Source organism: Opisthorchis viverrini (genome assembly GCF_000715545.1).
Source record: "Opisthorchis viverrini unplaced genomic scaffold opera_v5_59, whole genome shotgun sequence".
NCBI lineage: Eukaryota > Metazoa > Platyhelminthes > Trematoda > Opisthorchiida > Opisthorchiidae > Opisthorchis > Opisthorchis viverrini.
The window spans coordinates 495,274-520,696 of NW_008751715.1; the positions used below are offsets into that span (position 1 = coordinate 495,274).

Sequence of the window (25,423 nt, forward strand, 5' to 3'; positions counted from 1 at the left end):
ACAGGTACGATCAAAAGCCAAGTTAGATGACTTCGAGTGCAGTTGTGAGTATAAAAGGCTGTCAGATGTGGCTGTCACGCATAGCTGAGGCCTTATTTTACCGGTCGGCATATATATTGCATTGATGTTTACTGTAGCTAGCGCAGACAAGCGGGATCGCGTATAGTTAAGGGTATACAAGACCGTCAGTGACCATCGGATTATGTTACTGTGCATAGGTGCAGTCTCACGTTGCACATAAACGCGGGCCTAGCAGTTACAACAAGTATTCGAGATGAGTGGAAACTAATAGAGATATGAGTACAAGGGGCCGTCGTTGCTCATTGGATTGGGCCGACGCGCATATGTGGGAAACCTTAATTAGCGTCGAACACAGACACGGATGCAGCAGCTACAATAGGTAGTCGGGGTGAGGGACAACGGCTACCGTCATCGTGGTGACCGCTTTCTGGTGGTCACTACCTATAGAACGTCATAGTTATAGTAGGAAAGACGCCCACAGCTATCTGGTAACACTGTATTGTCTACAAGCTAGTTATGCATATCTGGGAAAGGGGATCATTCACAGATGTCCCTCGCACTACCACTGCAAGTTTGTGCTGTTATACAACTTTATTGCGCTTAATGGAACATGAGATAAATGAGGAAAATACGTTGTGAGCAGGTTCACCGAACAAAAATATCCCATTTGTTAAATCTGAAACGTCTAAAGCCATCAAACGCCTGCGACTGATCCTATAGGGTGGCATTCGCATTAAATACTCTTAAGATGTTATTTTATTCTTCAGGAAGACCGAAGAACGCCAAGATACGCTCAAGTGCGATTTAGTGTCTTATGTCGCGTAAACCGGCCAAAAATACAAATCAGCGATAGTCACTGACCTTGGCTTTTCGCCCACTTAAACAAAATGCTACGTGCAACATGTCACAGGAAGGTGCAAATTGATTAGGCTAACTTCCCATTAAAATAGCAACTTCGAAAACCCTATAGTTTCGGCGAACTCAATTTAGGTGTGTCAATAGCCAACCGGTAGAGTACCATCTAAATTTCAAACCACGCGGTTTTTAAGGGCAAACACAGTTCTGAATAGCAGGGTTGTTTTAGCTCTGACCAAAGATAAGGAACAGAAAAATTGGTTCAGCTTTCGTGATCCTAAGCCGAAAGTAGTTTGTTTAGACGCATGAAAACCGTAGATATACTGAATTATCAAGGTTGGCAGAAAGCGCGCACGGGACGAAGCACGTATATTCGTGCCCGGAACGTCGCTCTATAGATCTACCACAATATTGGCGATCTTTGAATATGGATAGTGATTCTCTTCCTTACTTCATTCTAGGAAGGTGACGCTATTATGGGATAGGACTTTGGACGTAAAAAGTGAGGATTACGATGTACCCATCTTGGCTTCCGGTGGTTCGCGCGTCAGCCATTGCTTGGACTCCGCTTATTCAGTGCGAATTACCGGAAGGGCCAACATTCTCGAGTAATGTCATTACAAGAGACAGGAAGATAGTGATCAATGTCAGTGGAAGTCGTTTCGAGACGTGGAAGTCTTCGCTAGACCGTTTCCCAGACACACTTCTTGGTTCGGATGAAAAGGATTATTTTAGAGACTCTAAATCGGGAGAATACTTTTTTGATCGGGATCCAAACCTTTTCCGTTTTATATTAGCTTATTATCGTTCTGGGAAACTACATTTTCCGAAAGATTCTTGTGTCACGGCTTATCACGACGAATTGATCTATTTCGGAATCATGCCAGAAATTATGGGAGACTGCTGTTACGAGGAATATCTTGATCGATACCGCGAAAACAGAGAACGACAGCTTGAGGATCTAAACGATCATAAAGAGGAGGAACAACCAGCTACATGCTTTCGTGAACAGCTCTGGCGTGCTTTTGAGAATCCGCAAGCATCAACACTCGCCATTGTGTTGTATTATGTTACTGGATTTTTTATTGGCGTATCTGTACTAGCAAACGTAACTGAGACGGTTTCTTGTGGAACAAGTCAGGAGACGGGTGATAATATACCCTGTGGCGAGAAGTACAACGCTGCATTTTTTTGTTTGGACACAGCCTGTGTAATGCTTTTTACTGTTGAATATTTTGCCCGGCTGTACGCCGCGCCATCAAGGTGGAAATTCATTCGATCTGTGATGTCAATTATCGATATTGCTGCGGTGCTTCCGTACTATATTGGTTTATTCATGTCCAACAATAAGGAGTTTTCTGGCGCTTTTACCACTCTAAGAGTGTTTCGTGTGTGTCGCATTTTTAAGTTTTCAAGACATAGCAAAGGACTGCGGATCCTTGGATGTACTTTGAGATGTTGTGCTTCAGAACTGGGGTTTCTCCTTTTTACGATCACGATGGGAGTCATAATTTTTTCTACAATCATGTTCTATGCGGAAAAGTCAGAAACATCACAATTTAACAGTATTCCAGCTGCATTCTGGTACACTATTGTAACAATGACTACACTTGGGTAAGTGGATTCTTTCCTCCCGAACATGAAAGGTTACGTGATTTCTACCACTTAGAGAGGAAAGAGAAATTGAAAACAATTTTCATGGCAATAGTGGTTTGGGAATTTAAGCTTACAACATTTAATTGATAGGTTTTCCCCCAAAAGCTTCCATGAGTTTTTAATAAATGCGGTAATTAGTCTCTCTCTTCTACGTTTTGTCCGTCTCAAAGCTTAAAATAATGCCTTGCGGATCAAAGTATGACTTCTCAGCCTTGCGCTTTCAAGTTCGATGTGTAGTTATAGCTTTCGTCGTAGGGCGTTGCCCCAGCACAATGCTAAGGAATAACGGGACAAAATGAATAAAAACATAAAAAGAACCAAATAGAAGTAGGAATCATTTTCATTGTTTGGGTCGCACAGTTTCTCATTTAAACTGACAACAACTGGCATAAATCTGGTAATATTGTGTCATACTAATTGTCGGTGTGCACGTACTCGCTAAATCATGCAAACCTATTTGGCATTGTTTCAGTTTTGCAAAAATAATATGATCCATGAATTTCGCTGATTTGTTGGATATTTTTTGATATTTTGAGCAATGTCACCGGTGTCGTATAGGTTTTGGTCAATTTTGCATAACCATTTACTTTACTACAGACAAGATAGTGTATAGTATTCTAGAGTGAAAGCAAGACAGCTCTGCTTTGTACGAAATATTTAAAGGGCTGTGAACGTGAAGCAAGCATTTAGGCATATCGCCTCAAGTTAATTATAAGAAAAAGCTGTTTTTATCGAAGACTACACTAGAAATATATTAACACACTACATGCGTATTCGAACACACTTGGGTTGAGTGCTTTAAAGCTGTAAGACTGTGCGGCCCAGAAAGGATCAAGATGCCCATTTATTTTGGAGGATATTTCTATCAGACGCTTTCACGGTGAATTTTCCTGCAAGTGTGTTTTTATAGAGCATTTATAATACATGTTTCTTCTGCAAGATGGGACTTTCTGCCCAAATTGATTGCGATAATAGGCAGCGTGATTAAAAGTGGTATTTGCCCATAAAATTTAGGCTGACACTATGGTTTAAGTGTTTTATGCAATTCATATTGTCCTAAAACTGATGCGGATTTGCCACTTAGGTTTTTTCTTAATCCACCACTGGTATACATCACAATTTACTTAACCTTTTTAAAGAAGCGTTCGGCACTTGAGACAAATGGGAACATTGTTTCAAAGCCTTTGTGCCAAGTTATTCCAAATACAAACAACTTTGTTCTAACGTGGAGAATTTAAGGTGATTTTCCTAATTTCTGGTACTGATCAGAACCAGAACCACGTAAGTTTTTTTTTTGCGTCTTACCGCGCAAACCTCTCCTAATCATACTCAAATTATAAAGCGCTACCTTACCTTTTGAGACCGAACACCCTCAGTCAAAAAGCATAACATTTTGTGACGTGACCAGGAAGACGTCAGCCATGATTGCCAGATAGACATCTTGATATGCAATAAAGCTTACCAGAGATGTTTTGCAACCCTCATCAGCAAACAGTTGGGATGCTTTTGTAGTGAGCTATTGTTTAGCATTACTCAAAATAAAAGATAAAACAGCAAGGATTTAAGCGTCATTTACTGTATGCAAACAACTCTGCTCACAACTGAATCATGATTTTGCTGTTTTCGGTAGTAAAATGGCCACTTCAAATATTTTACGCACAAAAGTTAGATATTTGATTACACCATACACTCAAAACTTACCAAAAGTGGTTACTCTGACTGTTTTCTTGGCGAGAAAACATTCTTGCAGTGGCTGCATGTCCACTTGACTGTCCTGTTCTATATTTGGCAGTAATCATATCAGGCCTCCCTTGTACATGTGCAATGTTATTAAGATGCACAAAACTTCAAATGATAAATAACTTTTCTTTACACCCAAAAATAATTGAATTATTGTTAGATATTGGGTGCTCAAGAAAATGTCAGTAGTGACCTAACGTCGACTCATGGAAGTAGAATAACTTGTAAGTAGATAGAGTTTTTATGTGCAGCACAGGATGGATGTCTCTAAATAGCACAAATGGAAAGATCAATAAGTGGTATTAATTATGCTGTGCACCAACCCATACAAGATGATTAGGTAATGTTACGTCTCTCAAACGCAATGAAAGCTAAAACATTTAAATCCACGGCTGCCTGAGCGGCTACAAGAGGGATTATTGTTCAAGGCGTGAAAAGTCTGTGAAAAATATGTAAGACCAGCTCGGTGGCCGATGATTGATAACCTTTTTTGTCGATTTAGTCATAAGTTTGCTCCTAAAATTAGTTTGTCCTCTCACTCAAGTAAAACATTGTGGTATACGTTTGAACTGATCTAGACAAAACAATTAGACGTCTTTTAGCCATTTTGTTCAAAAAAACTAATGATTGTCCTGAAGAAAGAGTCTGCCAGTGGCGTTTTACTTTTGCTCTGGGAAGAAATCAACCGGCCAAGTCCATATACATGTTGAGTACTAGTGGATTCGTGTAAACGATACAGTTCTAACGAATTTTGTTTTGCGTTATCAATCAGTGGTTCAGGATATCCACGTGTGCTATTTCAGCCAAATCGTCAATCAGTTCAATGAACTGATTAAGTGTGCTTCAGAAATTAAAATTTTGGCAACGGTGGAGTGATGCTGCAGACAAATGGAAGTTGAGACCTTTATACGTTTTGTCGGCGGTAGGATAGTTCACAAATAAAGACGTGGTCAGTTTCGGATTATTTATAAAATTGCAAGAAGTTACGTGTGACTAATCGGCAGAGGACGTAACATTACATTACGTGAGATTGAGTCAGAGAATGCACTCATATAGTATGGAACCAAAAGGAATTATACAAACAGCCTCATATTGTTTTTGAACAACAACCAAAGTTTAAAACCAAACATTTGGAAAAAGCCTTGCAGCGTCTTAAACCACTACACTAATTACATTGCTAAACACAGCATAATTAGAAGCAGTGTTGTTCCATGGAGCATACTGAAACGGTGACATCACATCTTTGTGGACTTTTGGAGATATGTGCATGAGATATTTCGTTGACCGACTTTAGCTCTTTTTTGTTCAAAAAATTTCAAATTGGCAGATTCACGAAACTGGCAAATGAGTCAAGCATCCTAAGCCTTACATATTGGAAATATACATTTCATAAACAAACTTTAGCACGTGTCTTAAAGTGTAAGTATATATTTATACATATATCTACTATTTTGTAACCAGGTCCAAAATGAAAATGTAGTTTTTTCGTCAATTTTCTGAGCTTAAATGCAACTCTAACAATAGAAATCTTCCGAAAAAAAACAGTGGTTTCGAAGTTTTAAGGAAAAATTGAAACAAAGTTAAGAACTATTTCATCAGGTTTGCTCACGATGCATCTAGCTACTTTTATACTCACGGGAGGGAAGTGCACCTTACCGTATAAAATGGGAACTCGTATCCCATGTATTAAGACTTGTGACGGGATTGAATAAACAAAACCCTTAATATTTTTCTGCAAACCAAATAGAAAATAAAAAGAAGCTGACTAAACCAGTCACTAGCACTTAAATAACACCGTTTTATAAAGTGTTTACTTTTCCACTAGTATTTGTTTGGTTGAACCTGAGACCTAAGGTTCAATAAGCTGAAAGAATTGGGTTTCTAAAATAACACGCACAAGTCTGACTTAAGTAGGTTAAGAATAATTACACTGAAAGGGCTGTGGCCAATGAAATTACTCTCCTGACAAAAAGGAAATCAGTGATGTTTAGCTTGAAGTAATTTTTTCGGTTTACTAGCCTTGATTACTTGCGCTTTTCTTGTCAGCGACATCAATAATAAAACCAATAACTCAAGTCGTACATAAATATTTGGCCGGTAGCTGCTTGAGATTATTTTAACTTAGTACACCGTTTACATATCTATTCATCTGCAATTAAACATGTTCCCTCATTTAGATAGTTTTAGAAATGGTTGAATGATATGCAATGTACAAGAGAAATAATGTCAACAAAACGTGCCATAGTAGGAAGCTCTAGTAAGATTGTATTCCCATGACATGTTAGCATATAGTGTCACACTAGACAATGAGTAAGGTCACCGGTTTGTTACTGATCAGCCGAAATAATGTCATGTACAAAATATGTTAGTTGAGATGTTTTTAGGGCACTGGAGTAGTTTGTTCTGAAATATATAAGCAGATGTTTTGAACAAACTGATTTGCCTATTTGAAAGGAATGTACTGCTGAAAAACTGAATTTGCCAAACTTTGGTGATGCGCATTTAATTTGTGGATATTTTGATCACTTATGGGTAGAGTGCTCCTTAGTCCTAATAAGTTGGTCTTTGTTTTTATAGCGTCAGTGCATTTGGAGAAACAAAACACTAGTAAAGGTTTAACTGCCTCCCAAAATCGCAGAACTTGGCCGCTATCTTGTTGTTACTACATAAGCCGTCTACTTTGAAGATGGTGAGTAAGTTACAAACGAACAATCGTTAAAACTAAAACAAGGATCAAAGCACTTTGTTTGCCCAAAAATGTAATTTATGATGCGTGAAAGCCCTAAAACTGGTTTAAATTTTACCAAAGATTTTAAATTTGATTTTTGTAAGAAAAATATAATTCTTCTACAGGGCTACAAAAAACTGGTGGTTTATTTCGTTTTCAGCACATCGGTGTATTAACTAACTAAAAAATAAAATAAATGTTTCCGTTCGTGGACAAAATTTTACGGCAGCTCACGGTTTTTGTGCGCTTATCCAAGGTGTTCATGCAGGGTTCGCGATGGCTTTATCGAGTAATATTTTTGGATATGTTTGAGTCCAGTCACATGGCCTAAAAATGCGGTGTTATGCAGCTTAGTTGACCACCAACACTCTTGAAAAATCGATAAACTTTTGAGTGGTATTGTTGAGAAAATGTGCCCAAAGGGTGGCGGCTTTCAAAGGATTGTCAAATAGTTAATTTTTTTCTAATTAGCTCTGCCTCTTTGGATGGAAGTTAAATATTTTTACTTTCATGTTATAAACAGATTATCAGACCACCAAAACCGTTTATCGGGTTTGGTAAGGTTTGCTTGTGATAGTATGACAACAAAAGAGGATTAATACGTATGCTACTCTTAAGTAAGAAACCTGTAAATTGCTCGGGTCCTACAGGAATACTTTGGGTGCCAAAAATAATCTACAGCTTTGTGTAATAATGATAGTGATTGACAGCAAAGAGAGGCGTTGTTAAACTGCAAAGTCAATGAGTCATTTTATTGAAGCCACGCCTATCTAAACATCAGCATTCGCATTTTAGCTATTCCCATGCCTTGTGGAATGATGGGTACTCTGGGATCTGAGATCGTTGGTTCGACGGGAAGCAAGGAATTCTAACGCGCCGAGTATTTTTCATCACATTGCTAGAGTGTGACGACAAATCTTCGTCCAGTCAATAAACTTAGTTATTGAGCAGAATCATGTGAGACCGTGGGAGTAAACTAAGATCGGAGAGACAAAGCCTACAGAAGCTACCAGGATGTGAATATTGGAGGTATTATTTTTACTCTGCCGGTTAAACCAGCGGTGCGTTTAATGACTTAATTGAAAACTACTCACAGATCATGTCAAAATAATTTTTTGTACCTGTAATTTGTGCTAGTTTACCTTTGTTCTGAAAATGCTACAGCTGTTCAGAGATTTATTCTCCACTATTCATCTTGGACAAATTACCTCGTTACGGTCGAACTTTGGAGTGTAAGCAATTTCCTCACTTAAATAATCCCGTAGTTTATCCATAAAAATACATCACGGTTTCAAATATTATACTAATGAGGTCATTCCTAAGAGCATTATGCCTGTGCACCGCACCTTGGAAAGTTTAGTGTTTATGCGCTGCTTCCAAACACAAGTCAACTTAAAAAACTGGCAAGGAAGTAGATAAGGAGATAATGAGACCACTGAGGTGCAACTTTGTCGGCTTGAAACAAACTGTTAAAACAATTTTTTATGCCAAAACACATGTAAATAAAATTTGAGGGGCATGCCAAACTACCTGTTTGAATCTTCTGTTTAGACGTGTTTTTAGTTGCACGAGTATACTTGGGTATATTTGGGAGTCTACCATTTACAGTCCGCGCAAAACTATTTGTTGTATTTCGTGATGCCTTCTGTTTACCGTGACGGTGTTTTACGTGCCACATGACTGCTATGACAGGCGAAGCTTTTTTGCCCTGGTGAAATACGCACTATTCAATAAAACTCCAAGTGCCAGACAAAAGTTTCTAAGGGCCTCCCGACTTGTGCGCCTGTGCAGCTAATTTACTTGCTAACAGAACTGCACAGTTTGGGGTGAATTTTCTAATTTTATGCCTAAAGGTTAATATCTTCTTTTGTTGTACGTAAGCTGCCTCGACCATCTTTATCACTGGTTGACAGGTGAAATTATTGTATTTTTATCCTGTCCAGTCATGGACTCAATGCACGAATTGTATAAACATAGAATAAAGGCGGTATTTAGTCGATGCTGATCACCTGACCAATCCAAGGGCGACCAAATGGTCTGTTTCACATGTTTTTGTGCACTTGGCTAGGGCTAACCTGATGTGACCAGAAGCGCCTTGCTTATTGGTAGAACTTTGGAGATATTTTTGCCCAAGAAGGTAAAAAAGAAGATGACAGGGTCATTTCGATGACCAGTATCCACCAGATTGAAGATTCAGGCTTTTAGGTTGGTGTGATTTTATTCCCTATCATGAGCTGAATCCACAAATCCCTGTTGGGTTCAGTAAGGGTTTGATTTTCATGTGAAGACACAACTTTAGTTCTGAATTTTTCGCAGCATTGGATAAATTTCTTAATGTCGCTTCTGTTGGTATTCGTCTGAGTCCACTATTAGTGGATATCCGCATACATAAGAATGAGCCACAGACTTTTGATGAAATTCCAAAATCCTTATCTGTTATTAGAACTTGTTAATGGTATTTCCCTTAGTACGGATGAGGAATAATCTTGGTGTCTCAGGATACACTTATTTGTAAACGTATCGACGGTTCTCAGTAGCGTTCATCCTGCGGATAAACATGTGAAACGGTCAGTATTTACAGTTCTCCAAAAATATTTTGAAATTTTATTAGCGTGGGTTAGAGAAACCCTTACTCTACAAAAGCTCAACCACAACGAGATGATAAGTTTTGGAAAAGATTGTGTTAAAGAACGGTTTTACAGAGCGCTTTGCCGCAATATTAAACACAAAAAACCTGTAATTTATTTAACAGGCAAGAATGACATATACAGGTTTCTTCAATTCACAGAGTCACGTTGAAACCGAACTAAAACATGAACGTTATACTGTTTCAAAGTTTGGTTATATTGCGGTTCAATTAGGTCTGATAGGGAGTTCTAGAGAAGTCGGCCCTCGAAGATATGGGCCTTGACTGTCTATTTTGTTTGCTTCTCGTACTAGTTCTTCTACAGCTGCGAAGAGACGTTTATATCGGTGGAACAAACAGATTCTCAGTTAAACTTGCGGCAGAATACATTTCAAGGCACATACAAAGCCGTTGCATTAGAAGTTAAACCTCAATCCCAGATTATCAGGAGTCATAGTTCTGGCCAACTTAAATCTTGTTGAGCAACCCAAACTCCTTCATAAAAAAGACCACGCTAATGAAATCAAACTCACCCCGACCTGTACAAAATGGTTGGAGGAAATCACTTACTTGCCCTGAAATTGGTCGAGTGACTTTCAAAAGCCAACCAATTGGGGGCTGTTCAAAACGGTTGCTACTCTTTATTAATACATCTCACCGGTTTTACATCCGTGGCTTAAGAGATTAGAAAAAATGTTACTATTTAGCAGTATACGACTTCTGTTAGTTCAAATGAAACCAAGGAGAAAACAATTACCATTTTTAGCTTATGCACTAGTATTAATCTAATATCCAGATAAATTTATTTAAAATCGCTCGCTAGTGTATATTTACAATAATGCCTTTTGGTTGGGCGTCCAAAGGGTAGTTGACAGCAGAGTGACCGTTGGACTTTTGGAAGACCCATATGCATCCGGTGACTTGAGAGCTTGTAGGCACAGTAACGAAAACCAGCGGGAGGTCAATCACAATGTTGAAGAAGTAGGTACTGGATGATCGATGATTTTGGAGGATTATGTGACAGGTTGGATAATGAGCACCGAATACGATTTGAGCGGTTCCTCCGATGAAGTGGGGGCTTTGGTTAAGTGTCAAGTCCGCAGCATCAGAGAGTTAAGAGACTACACAAACTGGACTTCTGCGTCGAACAGAGACATACTCGTCAGCACATGTAGACCTTTCAGCAAGCTTACACCAACAACTTTAGAACCCTATATACCACCACATGCATCCACGTTTCAAATGCTGTGGATGTGCACAATGGCCTTGTACGTAAGGAGAATCACGCTAAATGGTGTACCAAGGGTTGCTGACGATCATCAAATGAATAACACTAGAGAACTGTTCCTTACCGGTGCACGCAACTTATCCTTCAAATCTCCTAGCTTGACTTGGCTCAGTGAAACGAAGAACTTGAACCGCTTTGCACCATTTGATTAACAAAGTATCAGCAACCGAAAGTTCAGCTGTGGTACTTGGAAAAAATTCCTTGCTCCACAAGAGATCAGAAGAGGAAAGCTACAAACAATTCAAGTTGCACAAAAAACCGTTGTACACCGGATTTTTTTATCGTTCAGGAGGACGGCAAAGGTGAATTTCACAAACAGACTGACTCCTGTGCAGCACTGAGTCGAGAAAAATATTTGGGGTAAAAGGATTTTCATTGTGATTTCCCCGAAAAGCAGTGTCACATGGAACATTTTGGTTTGCTCCCTTGCTTGTTCTAAAGCGTTTCACTCAGAATACCAGTGGATTATCATTTGTAAGTTTACATCGTGACTAAAAATGCAAGTAGCAATTTATTAGCCGTAGTTGGTGGTGCGTTTTGTAGTAAATGCCTCCGCTCTTGTTTGAATAGAAGTTAATTGGTGAGTTTCCTTAGTTGTACTGCAATTTTCGGTTAGGTTTCTGTGTTAGGAATTTCCTTAGTAAGTTCACCGTTTTCAGCGTTTTGTGCACATATCCGTGGAATGTCATTAAAACTGATGCTAAGTAGTAGTATCTTAGGGATGCATATTATTCGAAGTAAAATATCTGCAATGCTACGACGGCGCAAAATGAATGTTGCTAATGGGCAGAAAGCGTTTGGTGCACTTTGCCCGATGAACTGACCAGTCTTAGTGACCAAATACGGGTGATTATTTTCTCATGGTTGCCACGTATTACGATTAATCGTTACGGGCTCCGACTGGCGATTGCATGTAAGTTTGTGTTCTGTGATAAACTCACAAACAACCGGTACAGCATTTAAACAACATCGTGTCAACTTGTATAGCGCTCAGCTTGGCCTTTCACTGTGACGCAATACGTTCAAAGTTTATCTGACAGAAATCACTGTGTTTGAAATCCACCAAAATCAATATTTTTCTGTGGACAAATTCTGTTACAAACTGACAGGCTAATTCGCCATGGTGTCAACGTTTGAATAAATGCTTTCTGGTCCGTTTTTTGGACAAGTGGCAGAAAGTGGAGTGAGCCAAGTGAGGTTATTCAAATCGTCAAATCTGTTGCCAATAAAGTTTACACGAAGAGAGCTTAAGATAGACGAAGGTTTCGACTACATGTAATGGTTTATTAAGTGCATGAATGGAACCATGTGTAAGCAACTCATATGTGTATTTAGCCCTTCGAAAATGTCTTCTATGTGAGTGGCACATTTTCTTAAGAATTGTTTTTTGACTTCTTAAGTTTACTTCACGTCGGATGATAACTCAAATGAAACCCGCTTCTAGACAAAGACCTTTTAAACTTTTAGGACACGCTATGCTGTCAAGGCGAAAATTGGTGTTTTAGGTTGGACAGATTGTTGATGTTCTGCCCGGTCCAGCAAAGGTAGTAAAAGCCAGCAAATATTGTTATCCTCAGCTGTTTCATTGCACTAAATCTAAAACTAACATATAGATGACGATCGTTCTAATGCGCCCCAAAATTTCAAAGCCCAGTTTATTTAAGCCTAAAGAATGACTCAACTGGGTGACAGTTTGAAAAATACAGCAAGAGGACAAAGTTATTGGATTTTGACGTTTCGTTTTTATATTCTCAGGTGCAATACTAAAACCACGTAATAAACGGGCGTAAACGGCGACAGAATAGCGGAGCGGAACTAACCATCTGGTGGAACAATCAGGCTCGGTTCTTAGGTTCAAGGCAGGATGGTGGCTTGTTAGGATGTTTCAGGCCCACAAGCTGGGTTGTTATTGAATGATCAACATGACCTTGTTGAAAGCCGATATTTTCAAGTTGACATTGCGCACTCTAATTCCGACTGCTGTACTGAGGTCAATTCATTGCCCAGTGGATAGAGTGTTTGGGGATCGATGAGGCGGTTTTCGGGTCTCACTTTGCAGGCCATCGGTTGATCGATTAGTCACCTGACTCAGATATTTGGGGAAATGTTCCAAGAGGCTTTCCACCTGCTCCGCTAATGTATATTTCATCTTAAATGCACGTGAACTGGTGGCTTGGTCGTTGCGCATGCTTTCTGACGGATTACTTAAGAATGATTGATTGAAACTCCGTAAATCATGCTGGTAGAATAAGTTACATGGACCATTCTTATGCTATCAAGAATGTTCGTTAGAAGCATCACTCCACCTTTGCCAGCATATCAATCCTCTACTTCACTTTTAACAGACTGGCGCACAGAAATACTTATTTCGCTACTTGCAAGCTGCTTTTTTCACGCCCTTCTGTTTTTGGAAGAAAAACGCACATTCCTTGAACTTTGTGTCTATTATGTTTGAAGATTACATACTGAATGGGGAGTTTTTGGGTCCACCGGAATCCGGACATCTCGATTGTTGAAGCGTTATATCGGCAGTTGACAGTATAGTAGACAGTATACCAGGCCTAATACTTCCTTCCAGCTAGGTACCGAAGAGATATTACAGATGAACCACTCACTTCGTTTTGCGATTTTTTGCGCAGGGCTACTTATTTCCGGATTCATATTAGAAATTTCAACCTTCCGCATCAGCTATTCATTTGTATATCAGATATATCGTACTTTTGCAGTAGGTCACAATCTTAAATATTATGTTGGTAGTACAAGCGCACACTGTCCTGTATTCGAAAAACAAAACTGTCCAAATTCAACCCTGTGTCAAACACAAATGAAAAATTGACGTCATTGCTGTCACGCTTTCCGCTAGGACCATTCCGTAGCGGCGCCTCATTTGTTTGAGTAGAGTTCATAGAAGTGGGGAGCGATAAAAATTGCGGAAGGGATGGTAAGATATGTCACGGTGGATGCAAGAAGCACAATATGATATTGTTGGATAGCAAAGTTTAGGCGGCTTCTCAAAGTGGCGCACTTTTTAACGAAAAAACGCATCGAAAAGCCTGGTTAGCTAGGTTGGAAATTTAGTAAATGGTTACAGTGGTTGTCATCCAACATCCTGAGCCCTTTTGCGTTTTTTCTTGCGAGGTCGTTTTCTTTGAACAAGGGTTTTTCAGAGACCATGCTCCTTTACTCCTTTACCGTACTGCAGTTTATTTCACTCTCACAGAGAATTTTTAGAACGAGGTAGCCGCTGCAGGGCCAAAAATGAGAGTACCCAATAGCAAAATGCATTCGTCTGCTAAGTGAACCAGTGTTAATAGGGTCTCAATCGACGCACATTTGCGGTATTCCATGACTGAATAGATTACACAAAGATAAGATCATGATTCAGTTAATAAGATACCGAAGAAAACAAGGTGTATTTTCTTGATATAGCGCACTAAATATATGGTTGCCAAAACCTTTCCGGTTTCAGACAACCAAATACACATTGTTGTACCCTATTATAGTAGAGTATGTTCATTCAGATTTGAAAGGGTGTCGCCTTCGGGGTATATTGCTCCTGGCAGTTATAATCGGCGGCTGCAATCATCCTAAAATTCCGTCGTTGGAACTCTGAGTCAAGGTTAAGTTCAGCGATGCCGGCATACTGATGAACGCGATTGGTGACCATAACAAACAAGGAAGATCCCCAAGACCCCGGGTGACTGGAGAAGAGAGGCAACAAGCACCATGTAGTTATGGAGATACTTGTCTTTATTCCCTTTTTCTGGCACCACTTCAACTAAACTAGTCATCATCGGTGAGTTTACAATAATTTTCCCTGTTAAGGAATACGGTGTTAACCTAAAAGAATGTATTTAGGGCAGCAATAAACCAAGTACACTAGAAACTTTGTTCCATGTGGACAGTTGCTTCTACTGTTTAGCTTAGGCTTAGCGAAGTTTATTGCAGACGCGCACAGTGAAACAAAGCCACTCGTTTGTTTTTACAAGCGCACCATATTTTCACATAATTTTCACCTGTATGTATTTGCATCTCAGTATGCGTAAAATTTTAGCCAAACAGATGCGAGCTGATATAACTTTGTTTGGTTAGCTCAAATTCCTAGGTCAGCAAAACTGGCCGTGAGGAAATAATGAACAGTTTTCTGTGGTGTCACCTGACGCCAAGTTTTTTAACCATTCACGTTTGATATCAGACAAACTAAGTGCAGTTTTCTGAAAACTTCAGACATTTCGCTTAGGATTATGCAAATTTCAGTAGGAAATAGATTGCACGCTACCCTAAGGTGTACATCAGTCCATATTCAGCAGGAGAGCGGTTTCTAAAATGTCACTTGTTTTAGATTTATGTGTACTGGTGCGACGTTCAAAATCTCTTCACTAAGCTCTGGAGAATAGGTTAAAAAAATTAAAAAAAATTATGTGATTTGGATGGAAACCAGGGGCGGATATCCTTTATCTGCATGGTTACATTTCATGTCCAGGAACTATACAGAGCAGACATTTAGTTTATGACAGGAAATGTTGGTTCCGCTCGGTCTTTTATGACCCTGATTCTACATTCGTTCACACTGATATAGGATGGTGTTTCCGGTCCAGAGGGCAGGTTGCTCGCAACTAGCCTATGTGGACATCTGGTGTCAGATGGAAATTTCATGTTTCCTGTGGAATGAAATGGTACGGCCAGTTTAGGCTGCAGGTGACAAGAAATGGTCGTACATATTGGCTGCTTGTTTTTCTCAAGTAAATGCAAAAAGTGGAAAAATTAAAAGTTTGATGGTCAAATAGTATAAGGAGAACAACCAAATCTGTAATTTTCATAGAGTCTGGGTAGTAAGAACGGCAGGAGACGGAGCTAAATGTCCTTTCTCGCCGCCTTGTGTTCAAGCTTACGGGCTTAGCGAATACAGCAGAGCTGAAATACAAGAAAAGAGCATGTTGTGTGATATGGAAAGAACACTTTTATGACAAGTGATGATAGGGCGTTCTCCTGCTGTATTTCTATACAACTCAGCTGGTTGGCACAAAAAGATGAAATGAATTCACTGTATTAGATTACTGAGAGCCAGAAGTAGCTCAGTGATGAGGACTTGAAATCGCTGACCAGGCCTATGGCTCGAACCCATTCTCCGCATCGGGGCTACTCCTGTGACTCATCGGGTGAAATCTATTCTTCTGCTGGGCCACTTACATATTGTTGGTAGAGTGGGAAGATTTGAAACTTTTAGGTATTTTTTATGCCACTGAAGCCAATCCGTGATTAAAAAACCGAGATGCGGTTCTCGTGCTTGAAGGAAGAGTGCTGATCTAATGGTTGCTGGTCGAACCATTAACCAGGAGATCAAATTTTTGTGAGTTGCGCACTACATAAGATGGTTTTACTGACAGGAAGATTTACTTACCGAAATTCTGAAATCCTTTTACGTAACAATAGAAAAATTCATTGTCATTATGTGGGCTTGCAGTTGCCAAGTTTTGGTTCCTATCTTCTCAGTGTTTCAAGACCCAGGGTCCTACTCATTAATTATTTAGATACCGATGGAGACAGACATCTTAAACTGCCACCTGAACCAGCCTATCTTACAGTCTTTGGAGACGCCAGTCTCGGATGAAACTACGCGTTTTTCTTGATAGTAGCTCTTCCTGCAAGTGTTCCCTTTAAATTTTATTTGTGCTCAGCTGCTTCGAATTCGTGTCCTATACAATATTTTCTTCCATTAAGACGTTATGCATCTTAGTAACTGTTTATTTTTTTGTTATTCAACCCAGAATTACACAGGTGACTGGTATCTCAGTTAACCAAATTACTTCAAAGGGGAAGAGGTTAAACTGTTTGATTGTTACTTTAGACCACAACGTATTTGTCAGACAGGCCAGCGGGTTTTGTAACTGATAAAGCCTAGTGGCTTCAGTAGAAAGAACTGTCGGTTACACAACGCTTCTGGGGCCAAAAACCTTTCGAAGAACAAACTTCAAGTTAACTGACTTTATCACACCACACTTGACGTCGGAAACAAAAGACAGTCTATCAGTAAAAAAAGTTCGGAAAAATGTTTCGCTTCGGATGTTTGACAGCAAGATTGCGACGTGTGATGAAAACAGGTAAAGCGATTTGAGTGCACAATGTTCTGTTTTCTAGCAGTTAAGATGAAAACTCCTTTGGTGGCCTCTGGGATTACTGGGAAAAGTGGTATTTTTGAAAAAGTTGACGTTATAAACTGCTTTTTTACAATGACATTTTTACTTCGGTGCGTGAATTTCACCTGCGTATATTGGTTTTCAGACGCACAGTTTCAGCGAATGATGTGATGAGAATGGGCGCTGAATGCGAAAAATTGTATGACAATGTAATAGTATTGAAATAATTTGGAACATTTCTCCGCAAGATAATATTTGCCTACACTGGCGTCACATTTCTTTTGCCTACATCAAGGGATCATTATTTATATCTTTGGCGAAAACTGTCGTTGATCTTGTACTGACAGAAGACACTGATGATGCATATCAGCAACCACCTGAGCGTGCAGCGCAAGACTGACTGCAGACATCGCATATGAAGCCCTACTCATGTGCAGATATATAAACACAGCAACTTGCTGCAACAGATTAAGGGCAAATCTCAAGGGAACATAGGAATTCAGTTGAATTACTTAAGTACGTTTTAAAATGTGAAACGGATTTGTTTATGTGTTGGTAGGAGAGTTATCTATTCAATAAAAGGTTTTAATAAAATATATACGGACGGATAACCGCCGTGTAACACAGCTTCACACTAATCTCACTAACTACAGGTGGAAGTTTTTGGTGAAATTCAAGCAAGCTGCCTTTTTAGTTAATGAGGCGCTGAATTTTTTCATTTTGCCACAGCCGATTTGAAGCATTCAGCTGATACAGTTATGCATTAGGGCAAGGATTAGATTTATAAGAGGTTGGTTTAACTCAGAACTTCCCGGGTTTTCAGAAGGAGCAATCTTACCATGGGTCAACAGGCTAATTCACCGGTTAGGAAATCAATCTTGGTATTCGGTTTGGTCTTTAATTTACGGTAAAGAACCGTCACCCTGATTTGTCTCAAACTATTTATTTTCAACGGCTTTTACCATTCTAACCAATTATCCCGCTAGGTGAAAAGTACCAATCTTTAGTAAGCATTTTGCGCTACTGTATTTTTGACTCTATCGTGGCTGGTGGAAGGCTGTAACAACGGGGCGTACTACCAATGAATAAAGGCCCTCCTTCCAAGGGCAGTTGCTCACACTATTCACGATGCATGCGAAACGTGTTCACTAACGACATCTTATTTACTTAAGTCCAGTTTACTTCAGTCTTGAACTGAAACTCCCATTGCAAAATTTCTACAAGAGAAGCTTTTTCCCACCGACTGACGCGTCAGTTGTTTTAGTTTAGAATGTTGAGCAGACATAAAGTTGGACTGACAGAATTCACTTCATTTTCAGGTATTGGGTAGCCAAGAGAGTAGTTTTTCATCATCATCGTTTACCGACAGGAAGACTACCGTAAATTGCCTCACTGTCAACGGTGAATATTATGAAAAAAGGAAGCTTTGACAAGTTTTCAGAAGCTGCTGGAGATGCTTAATGGCATACTGCCTTCGTCAAATTCTAAATTGCGAGAAATTTCGTCGTTGACATCTTTTTATCGATGAAAAACACTCCTGAAATCAATGCGGTCAGACAGAAAATTTCTCCATGCAAAACTTAGCATTCCGACTATAGACTGATATAATGGCAGAAAAACCGTATTTGGCCTGTGGTCCTTAGCTGCATTGATGTTTCCACTCCACTTGTCCTCAGCCAAGCCATTAATCGAATCCATAAAGAGAAGGATCGGCTCATTGTTCCTCTTCACTACGCTCCATCGAGCAAATTGTGCAATTTCCATCTATTCGCCCACTTCTGAGTCGATGACAGGTACCGATAAATCATCGCGAAGACGATAGAGTCTTATTGGCAAATTGTGGCGGGTTATACGGGTTGTTTTCCAGACTTTGTAAGGCAGACGAATGTACGAACTGTCAGAATTACGCATTGATAAATGATTCATTTCTCCCGAAGTCACAAAAAAGCGAGCGTACTGTACTTTTGTTTTTCACCCAATATCAAACCATCAAAATAAAATCAACCAATTTTACAACGGCGGTTTAACTCTGATTGACTACATTTTAATGGCGCTGTAAGCAACCAAATTAGGGTCGGCAGTCGATACCTATATCAAAATAAATTATTCAAGCTCTGAAGGTCTATTCACAAACAAGGTTTTAGAGTGACAACATAACCTATTTGGTTCCGATTATCATGTAAAACATATAAAATTTTGTGCAGTGTACCGTCATATTGTGAGCCTTTATCAAAGCCATTTCATGTAGGTATACAATTGCACATACTGAGCGTAGGGTACCCACTTACTCACTCAATCGTAATTGATTTCCAATATTGAGTTCACGTCATGATTAGTAGTTTATCCAACGGTCACAAAACACGCGTAGTTATGGTAGCTACGTAGAAAATATGGTCTGAAAAGACGCCGAAGTAAGCAACAGGTGCGTTGTACTGGAAAAAATGGTGTTCGATTTGTTCTGTGCACCAAGTGATGTGACTTTTTGAATTTCGGCTGCATGGTTGAAAACGAGGCTTGGTTCGGTGCTAAGCTTTAGTGCTTTCAAGTGACCTGCCAGTATACGATTGTGCTGAAGATTTTTTAGCTGACTTTATCAGGATCACCAGGCGGCACTGGATAGAATGGACAGCATGCTACATTGTCCGAATGCATGAACAGTCGGATGTGGGGAAATTGATTTTCAGTGATAAGAAGCTCCACTCCCAACAGTCATGCCTTGTTGCTGGCAAAACCGAAAACAAGATAACGAGAGCATAATAGTGGTAGTCATATTAAAAGTAGTTTTTAGCATCGGATGTCAGTATAAGGAGCGTAGTTTTCACCTTGCCCCACCAGGTGAACAAATCAAAAGTAAGCTTTCTGTCGACAAACTTACTAATCGACTCCACTGATTTCTATGCTGGAGTGAGATCGAATGATAGGAACTTCAGCATAATGTCACCTGCATTTGAAATGAGTTAATGACGAAATCAGAACTGTTTGGTAAGAGATGAACTGATCCAAAAACCTAGAAGAAAAATATGGTACAATGAGCTCCTTAACACGGTAGGCGAACCAAAAATTGTAACTGTGGATAAAATGAAAATATCAATTGAGGGCACTTTATGAAATTGGGACCTTCTGATAACTCTGAATAATGGAAAATTTCTATGACTGTTATGCAGAAATTAGTAGTTCAGAACAAACTGATTTTCGCATATTACGGCACTGGCTGAAGGTAGAAATAACGATGACATTTTCTATAAGTATTTTTTCTGCAGGATTTCCCACTCAAAAACCACAGCTTTTGTTATTTGCACTCAGCTTTTTGGAAGTTTAGGGTGATTTGCTGGTCGGTTTTCAGTAGCTGGATCTCCTGGAAGCGTTTGCTGCATGATGTTAAGGTTTGCGCTTTGTGTCTGTCATGCTGCGTGGAAAAATTAGGACGAGCTTTTTGATTCGGAACTTGCTGGGCGCTACTTTTGGAAAAATTCGCTTCAATCAACTGAAGGAAAGCAGGTGCTCTTGGATCACAAGCTAATGGTTAACGCTTTGAAACTCATTCAGCGAATGACATATCTTTCGCCGAAAGGTATTAATTATTAATTGCACCTCCAAGTTACCACATATAAAACTAAAAGCCAAAGATTCATACGTCACCAAAAATTTCAAACTGCATTTGGCACAGAACGTTTCTCTGGGTCCAGATTCAAGAGACTTGCGGACAAGAGTGCATTAGTGAGATAGTCACGTTACTGCTGAATCAGGATTGTTGAGCGATTGGTTCGCCAACTGAATAATTGACAAACAAACGACCGACTGCAAAGCAGCTACATAGTTGTTTAAGTTGGAAAGTGTAAATTTTCTGTGCATAAGAGGAGAGAATTATGAGTCAGAAGAGCTAGAGGAAAAGAACTTAAAAAAAGCCGATTTCGAACCCACCGATGAGCCCCATAAACAACGTCATTCCCTTTTTGGGGCTTCACGTTAACAGTCTTTATGAAATTAGCTATTAAACTTGGCCCTCCAATACATTGGGCTGTTTTAAACTTTTCACTGGTCTGTGTCACGTATTGGCGAGACCAGAAGCACTCTCAGTAATCATTGGTTCTGCTTCCACCATTCAAAACACAATCACGGTATACATGTCTTATATGCAGATAACGCATGTGACCTCACACGTAACCCGAACTGTACTGCGGTGATCCCAGAAAATCAATTGGGATCTCCGGCTTTTTGGCTACGTGATCTACTACACTTATCTCGTTTGTTCATTGATTCTTCGACTGAATAAGACGAATAACAGGATGAACGACCTTAGATTCGCCTAGGCTCAAAAACGTCCCATCCAGGAAGGTGGAGATTTTTGCTAACACCTATAAGGCTTAGTCCACGGACCGGTCATATGACAAAACAATCCAATGCTGATATTCAAAATTTGTATAACTGTGGACGATTCCGCGCCTGATGGCGATTCTAACGATGCTGCCTACATTTTCTACGATTCATTACCTCACCTAGAAACAAACAACAACATTCAAGAACACGAACGGAAATTCAGCAACTATTCACGTCTTCTCAAATAGTGCACTGTCTTAACCTTTTGCTAAACGGGTCTGGTTTTTCACCAAAACTCCGCGAAGCTTCCAGTTTTGCACTGCGCGACGTCCTTTTAGTCACATGAAAATATCCTTTTTAACGGCATTGCAATTTCACGGCCGTCCTTCCACATTGCGCGCCATGTAGGTTTGTCAAAGCCAAACCAAAAAAGTGGAAATAGCTTCTCTTTAATGTAATAAGGCCTTTAAAAGTGAGCAATATTACCAATTTCTTCGAAAAATGAAAAATACATAAACAGTTATTTCCTACGGTGACAGTCTGGTGCCAGAAACTTTATAAACTTGGCTGTGTGCGATTCACATATGGGTTACGAAGATTAATGTATACTAGCCTGTCATTTCGATGTTAAGAATTACTAAGAAAGCAGGCTGACAAATAAAAGTGTTTTATTTTGTTAGTTACGTCCATCAGTTGACTCAGTATCTAAACTCTTTTGGAGGATAACGCAAAGGATGGGCACTGCGTCTTGGAATTTGGCATGCCATGAGCACCGTTTGGTTTATGTACATGTTGATGCATCTAGATGCCGAAATTACAGGGAAAACTAACTTGGTAATTTGTTGAAATATTGGTAGCTCGGGTGAGTTTATTGGTTGTTGATCAGGTGGCTGTTGATCTGTTCGCCGAGCTTGGCAATTGGCTTGCAAACGTTTCGTCACCATACGAGGAGACATCATCAGTGCGCAGTTGATGATGCGCACTGATGAACGAAACGTTTGCAAGCCAATTGCCAAACTCGGCGAACAGATCAACAGCCACCTGATCAACAACCAAGGAAAACTAACTGGATATATTGAGATGCAGTAACAGATATCTGTTACTTTGACAAATAACCTCAAACACGGAAAGATAATCACGGTGACCCATGATTGAACAGTTTAGTCAAATCACTGGGGCCGCCAGATAAATTTGTGTTCTTGTTCAGTTGGCTGTGTCATTAACCAAATCACTTTACATGGTCGCTTGGAAATGGGTAGGAACATACATACACTTTTTAGGGAATAAATCATTTTTTGTGGTCATTACTCAGACAACCATGTAACTTCACGCCGATTATCTCGAATGTATCTAGATCCCTATCCTCAGTTTTGAATCTTTTGGGTCATTTAAAATTTGAGCATTTGGGTTAGACGTAATAAATAATCACAAAATTTTGATTTGTCGCTTGGTGGCGTCACCCAATATCCAGCTGGGCAAAGTAACAAGACTATTTTCACGAAAAAAAAAACTAGACTGGGATATTTTGGACATATGTTCAACAAGATGCACTTACATTAGGGTTCGAGGTTTTTAGGTTTTGATCGTAACCATATCAGTTGAGCAGTGTCCATATTTTTACACAAGCAGAGGAATGGTCACGTGATTGATCCCAATTATTTGCCTATCCCAATGGAGTTCATTTCTACATCACGACATCATTCTTTTGAGATGCTGAACATGTGATTAGCATTTATGTTTTTTTGTTTTAGTTTTGCTTACTTCCAATCGGTTAAGCGTCAGAAGAACCTTAAGAACTTTGAAGTAAAGCTATCACTCTGCAGTAGCAATTAGGTGACCCAAGTACAACACAGTTTTGGGCAATTTCATCAGTCATGATTAAGTCGGTTTTGGTGTTTTTTCCAGCATAGTGAACGTTAGAGGAGAGCCGTTCCGTCATTGAAGGACCGAAGATGCCCGTTAAGGTTAATCACTTCTGCAGACAAACTAAGACAAATGAATTTCGGTGGGCAATCTGTGTTGTCGTGTAACTTATAGCGTGGATGAAGTATGTTATGTGAAAACATGGAAATGAAAGCAAATGGCAGACGTAACACAGAATATAGGATACTTGGCACTCTAACTTTTTAATCTGTGGTTCAAGCCGAATTTAAGGCCGAAGCATTCTACGTAACTCCTAACAAAATACAACTCTGTTCACAACTGAGGATACGCATCACGGGGACACAATCTTAGAAATATGGCAAAGCTAAACTGAACGACCTTGGCTAGCGGACTGCTACCTGTGTTTGACCTTGTCAAAGGCAGAAATCCATTTTTTCATGCTCATATAATTTGCCGCAATATTCTATGAAATATTTACGCCGAACGAAAACTAAAATGTTCATTTTTGGATTAGAGAATGATCGTCCGAATTATGTGACGTTAGTGGTTATTTATCAAGTGGCTGCTGACTGTTTATCGAACTTGGTAATCAACCTGCAAACGTTTCCTCCCCAAACAGGTAGATATTATCAGTGCGCGGTTAGGTGAGTATTTCTTCTTTGCCTGAGTGCGTCTTTGGGTGTACTACCACTCTTCAATAAATTCACTTTTCTCCTACATCGTTGCTTGAGCTAATATGCACACGCCTCGCCTACTGAACTCGTGTTCTTCCTAATCTTTGTGCATGAAAATGAAAGAAAACTCATCCTTTAGCAGCAAGCTGATAAAGGAACCTTTGTTTACACTATGGCAGGTCTGAAGTTTATATGCTTTGTGAAGTCTGCTTAGATCAGTGTGAAGTAAAACTTAGTGGTACTTTGGTAGTTAACAAGTAATCAATCTCAGATGAACTGTAAAATGCAAAATACTCTTTAACGCTCTCAATAAAAATATATCACTGATATAAAAATGGAAATCATAGCACAAGAGAGCGTTTCAAAGTGTCATAAGATGAGACAGCAACTTCGCTCACAGCGAAAAGTAAATTGCAAATTAGACAGAGTAAATTCACTTAGGCTGGGCAAACTAGACATGGCTGGGCATCTTGAGACTCTGCTGCAGTCAGTGAACACATAAATCATTGGTTTGGTTGCAGTTAAAGAGTATCCAGTCTGATTGCGTGCGCCAGTAGATTAGAGTCACCCAATTTGTTTCTCAAATAGGTGACAATAAACGCTGTTGACAGTTTGGTCCTACAATAGCGGACTGGTATATACTAAACTAAAACGTTTTTAGTGAGTAAAGTCAGCGTGCACCGGATATTTCAAAGAGAAGCAGAAAAGGATGAAAAGGTTTTTCATAGAGTGGTTTGGTTTTGCTACAGATGACGTGGAAAATTTTCAGTGGAAATTTCCGAAGATTGAATGGTACCGAAACGTTTTCAAACAGTAGCTTAAAAAATGCGGATTTTATGGTATTTAGTTGGCTCGTAATTGCACGTGACACTTCAAAAGGTGAACCAGTGTTTGGTTCACTATCAAAACGCCATGTTGGTAGCTGTAACCAGGGGATAACACCGGTAATAAAAATGAACGTTTGTTTTCTGTTGCAGTGATTCTTTTACACTTGTGGAGACAAACCTCAACTCCATATCAACCACTGGCATTTCGAATACCCGAATATTCTGATATTCGAAATATCACAATCTTTAGAAGATCAGCGTGCAAACTCGGTATTATTTCATTGTTTCGTGTTTTTGAGGGGACTTTCTACAATATGGTAAGCGAAGGGGGAATGTTTCCATGAGTGGTTTCACTCGAATCCGTTTAGCCGGCGGCATTTACCCTATTTAAGGGGCTACCTAGCAAGCGTTGACTACCCCAATAAGCTTCGGATAAAACTTAGTGAATACCAAGAATAGTCACTAAATTGCCTTGCTGCGTTTCCAGAATTGGTACTTTTCGTTCACCAACACTAGTGTCAAAACTCAGATTTGTGTAGAAATTTGTCAGCTAAAACTAAACGCCTTCATGTTTTGTACTGTACACAAACTACACCAAAAAGCAGCACGCCATCGTATAATATTCAGTCATGCTAGAATATACGATTTTCGCCTTATATTCAAATACCCC

At 39.6% G+C, this 25,423-nt stretch overlaps 1 protein-coding gene across 1 annotated transcript in view; it reads left to right on the top strand.

Annotated features, from left to right (window-relative positions):
- Window positions 1-1,228: 1,228 nt before the first annotated feature.
- The window catches only part of T265_03877 (hypothetical protein), a gene marked incomplete at both ends in the record, with an annotated part of 86,387 nt that continues 62,192 nt past the window's right edge, over window positions 1,229-25,423 (top strand). The window contains one exon of the mRNA XM_009168469.1: window positions 1,229-2,494. Coding sequence (XP_009166733.1) covers window positions 1,391-2,494 — 1,104 coding nt within the window. The remainder of the gene's footprint in view (window positions 2,495-25,423) is intronic.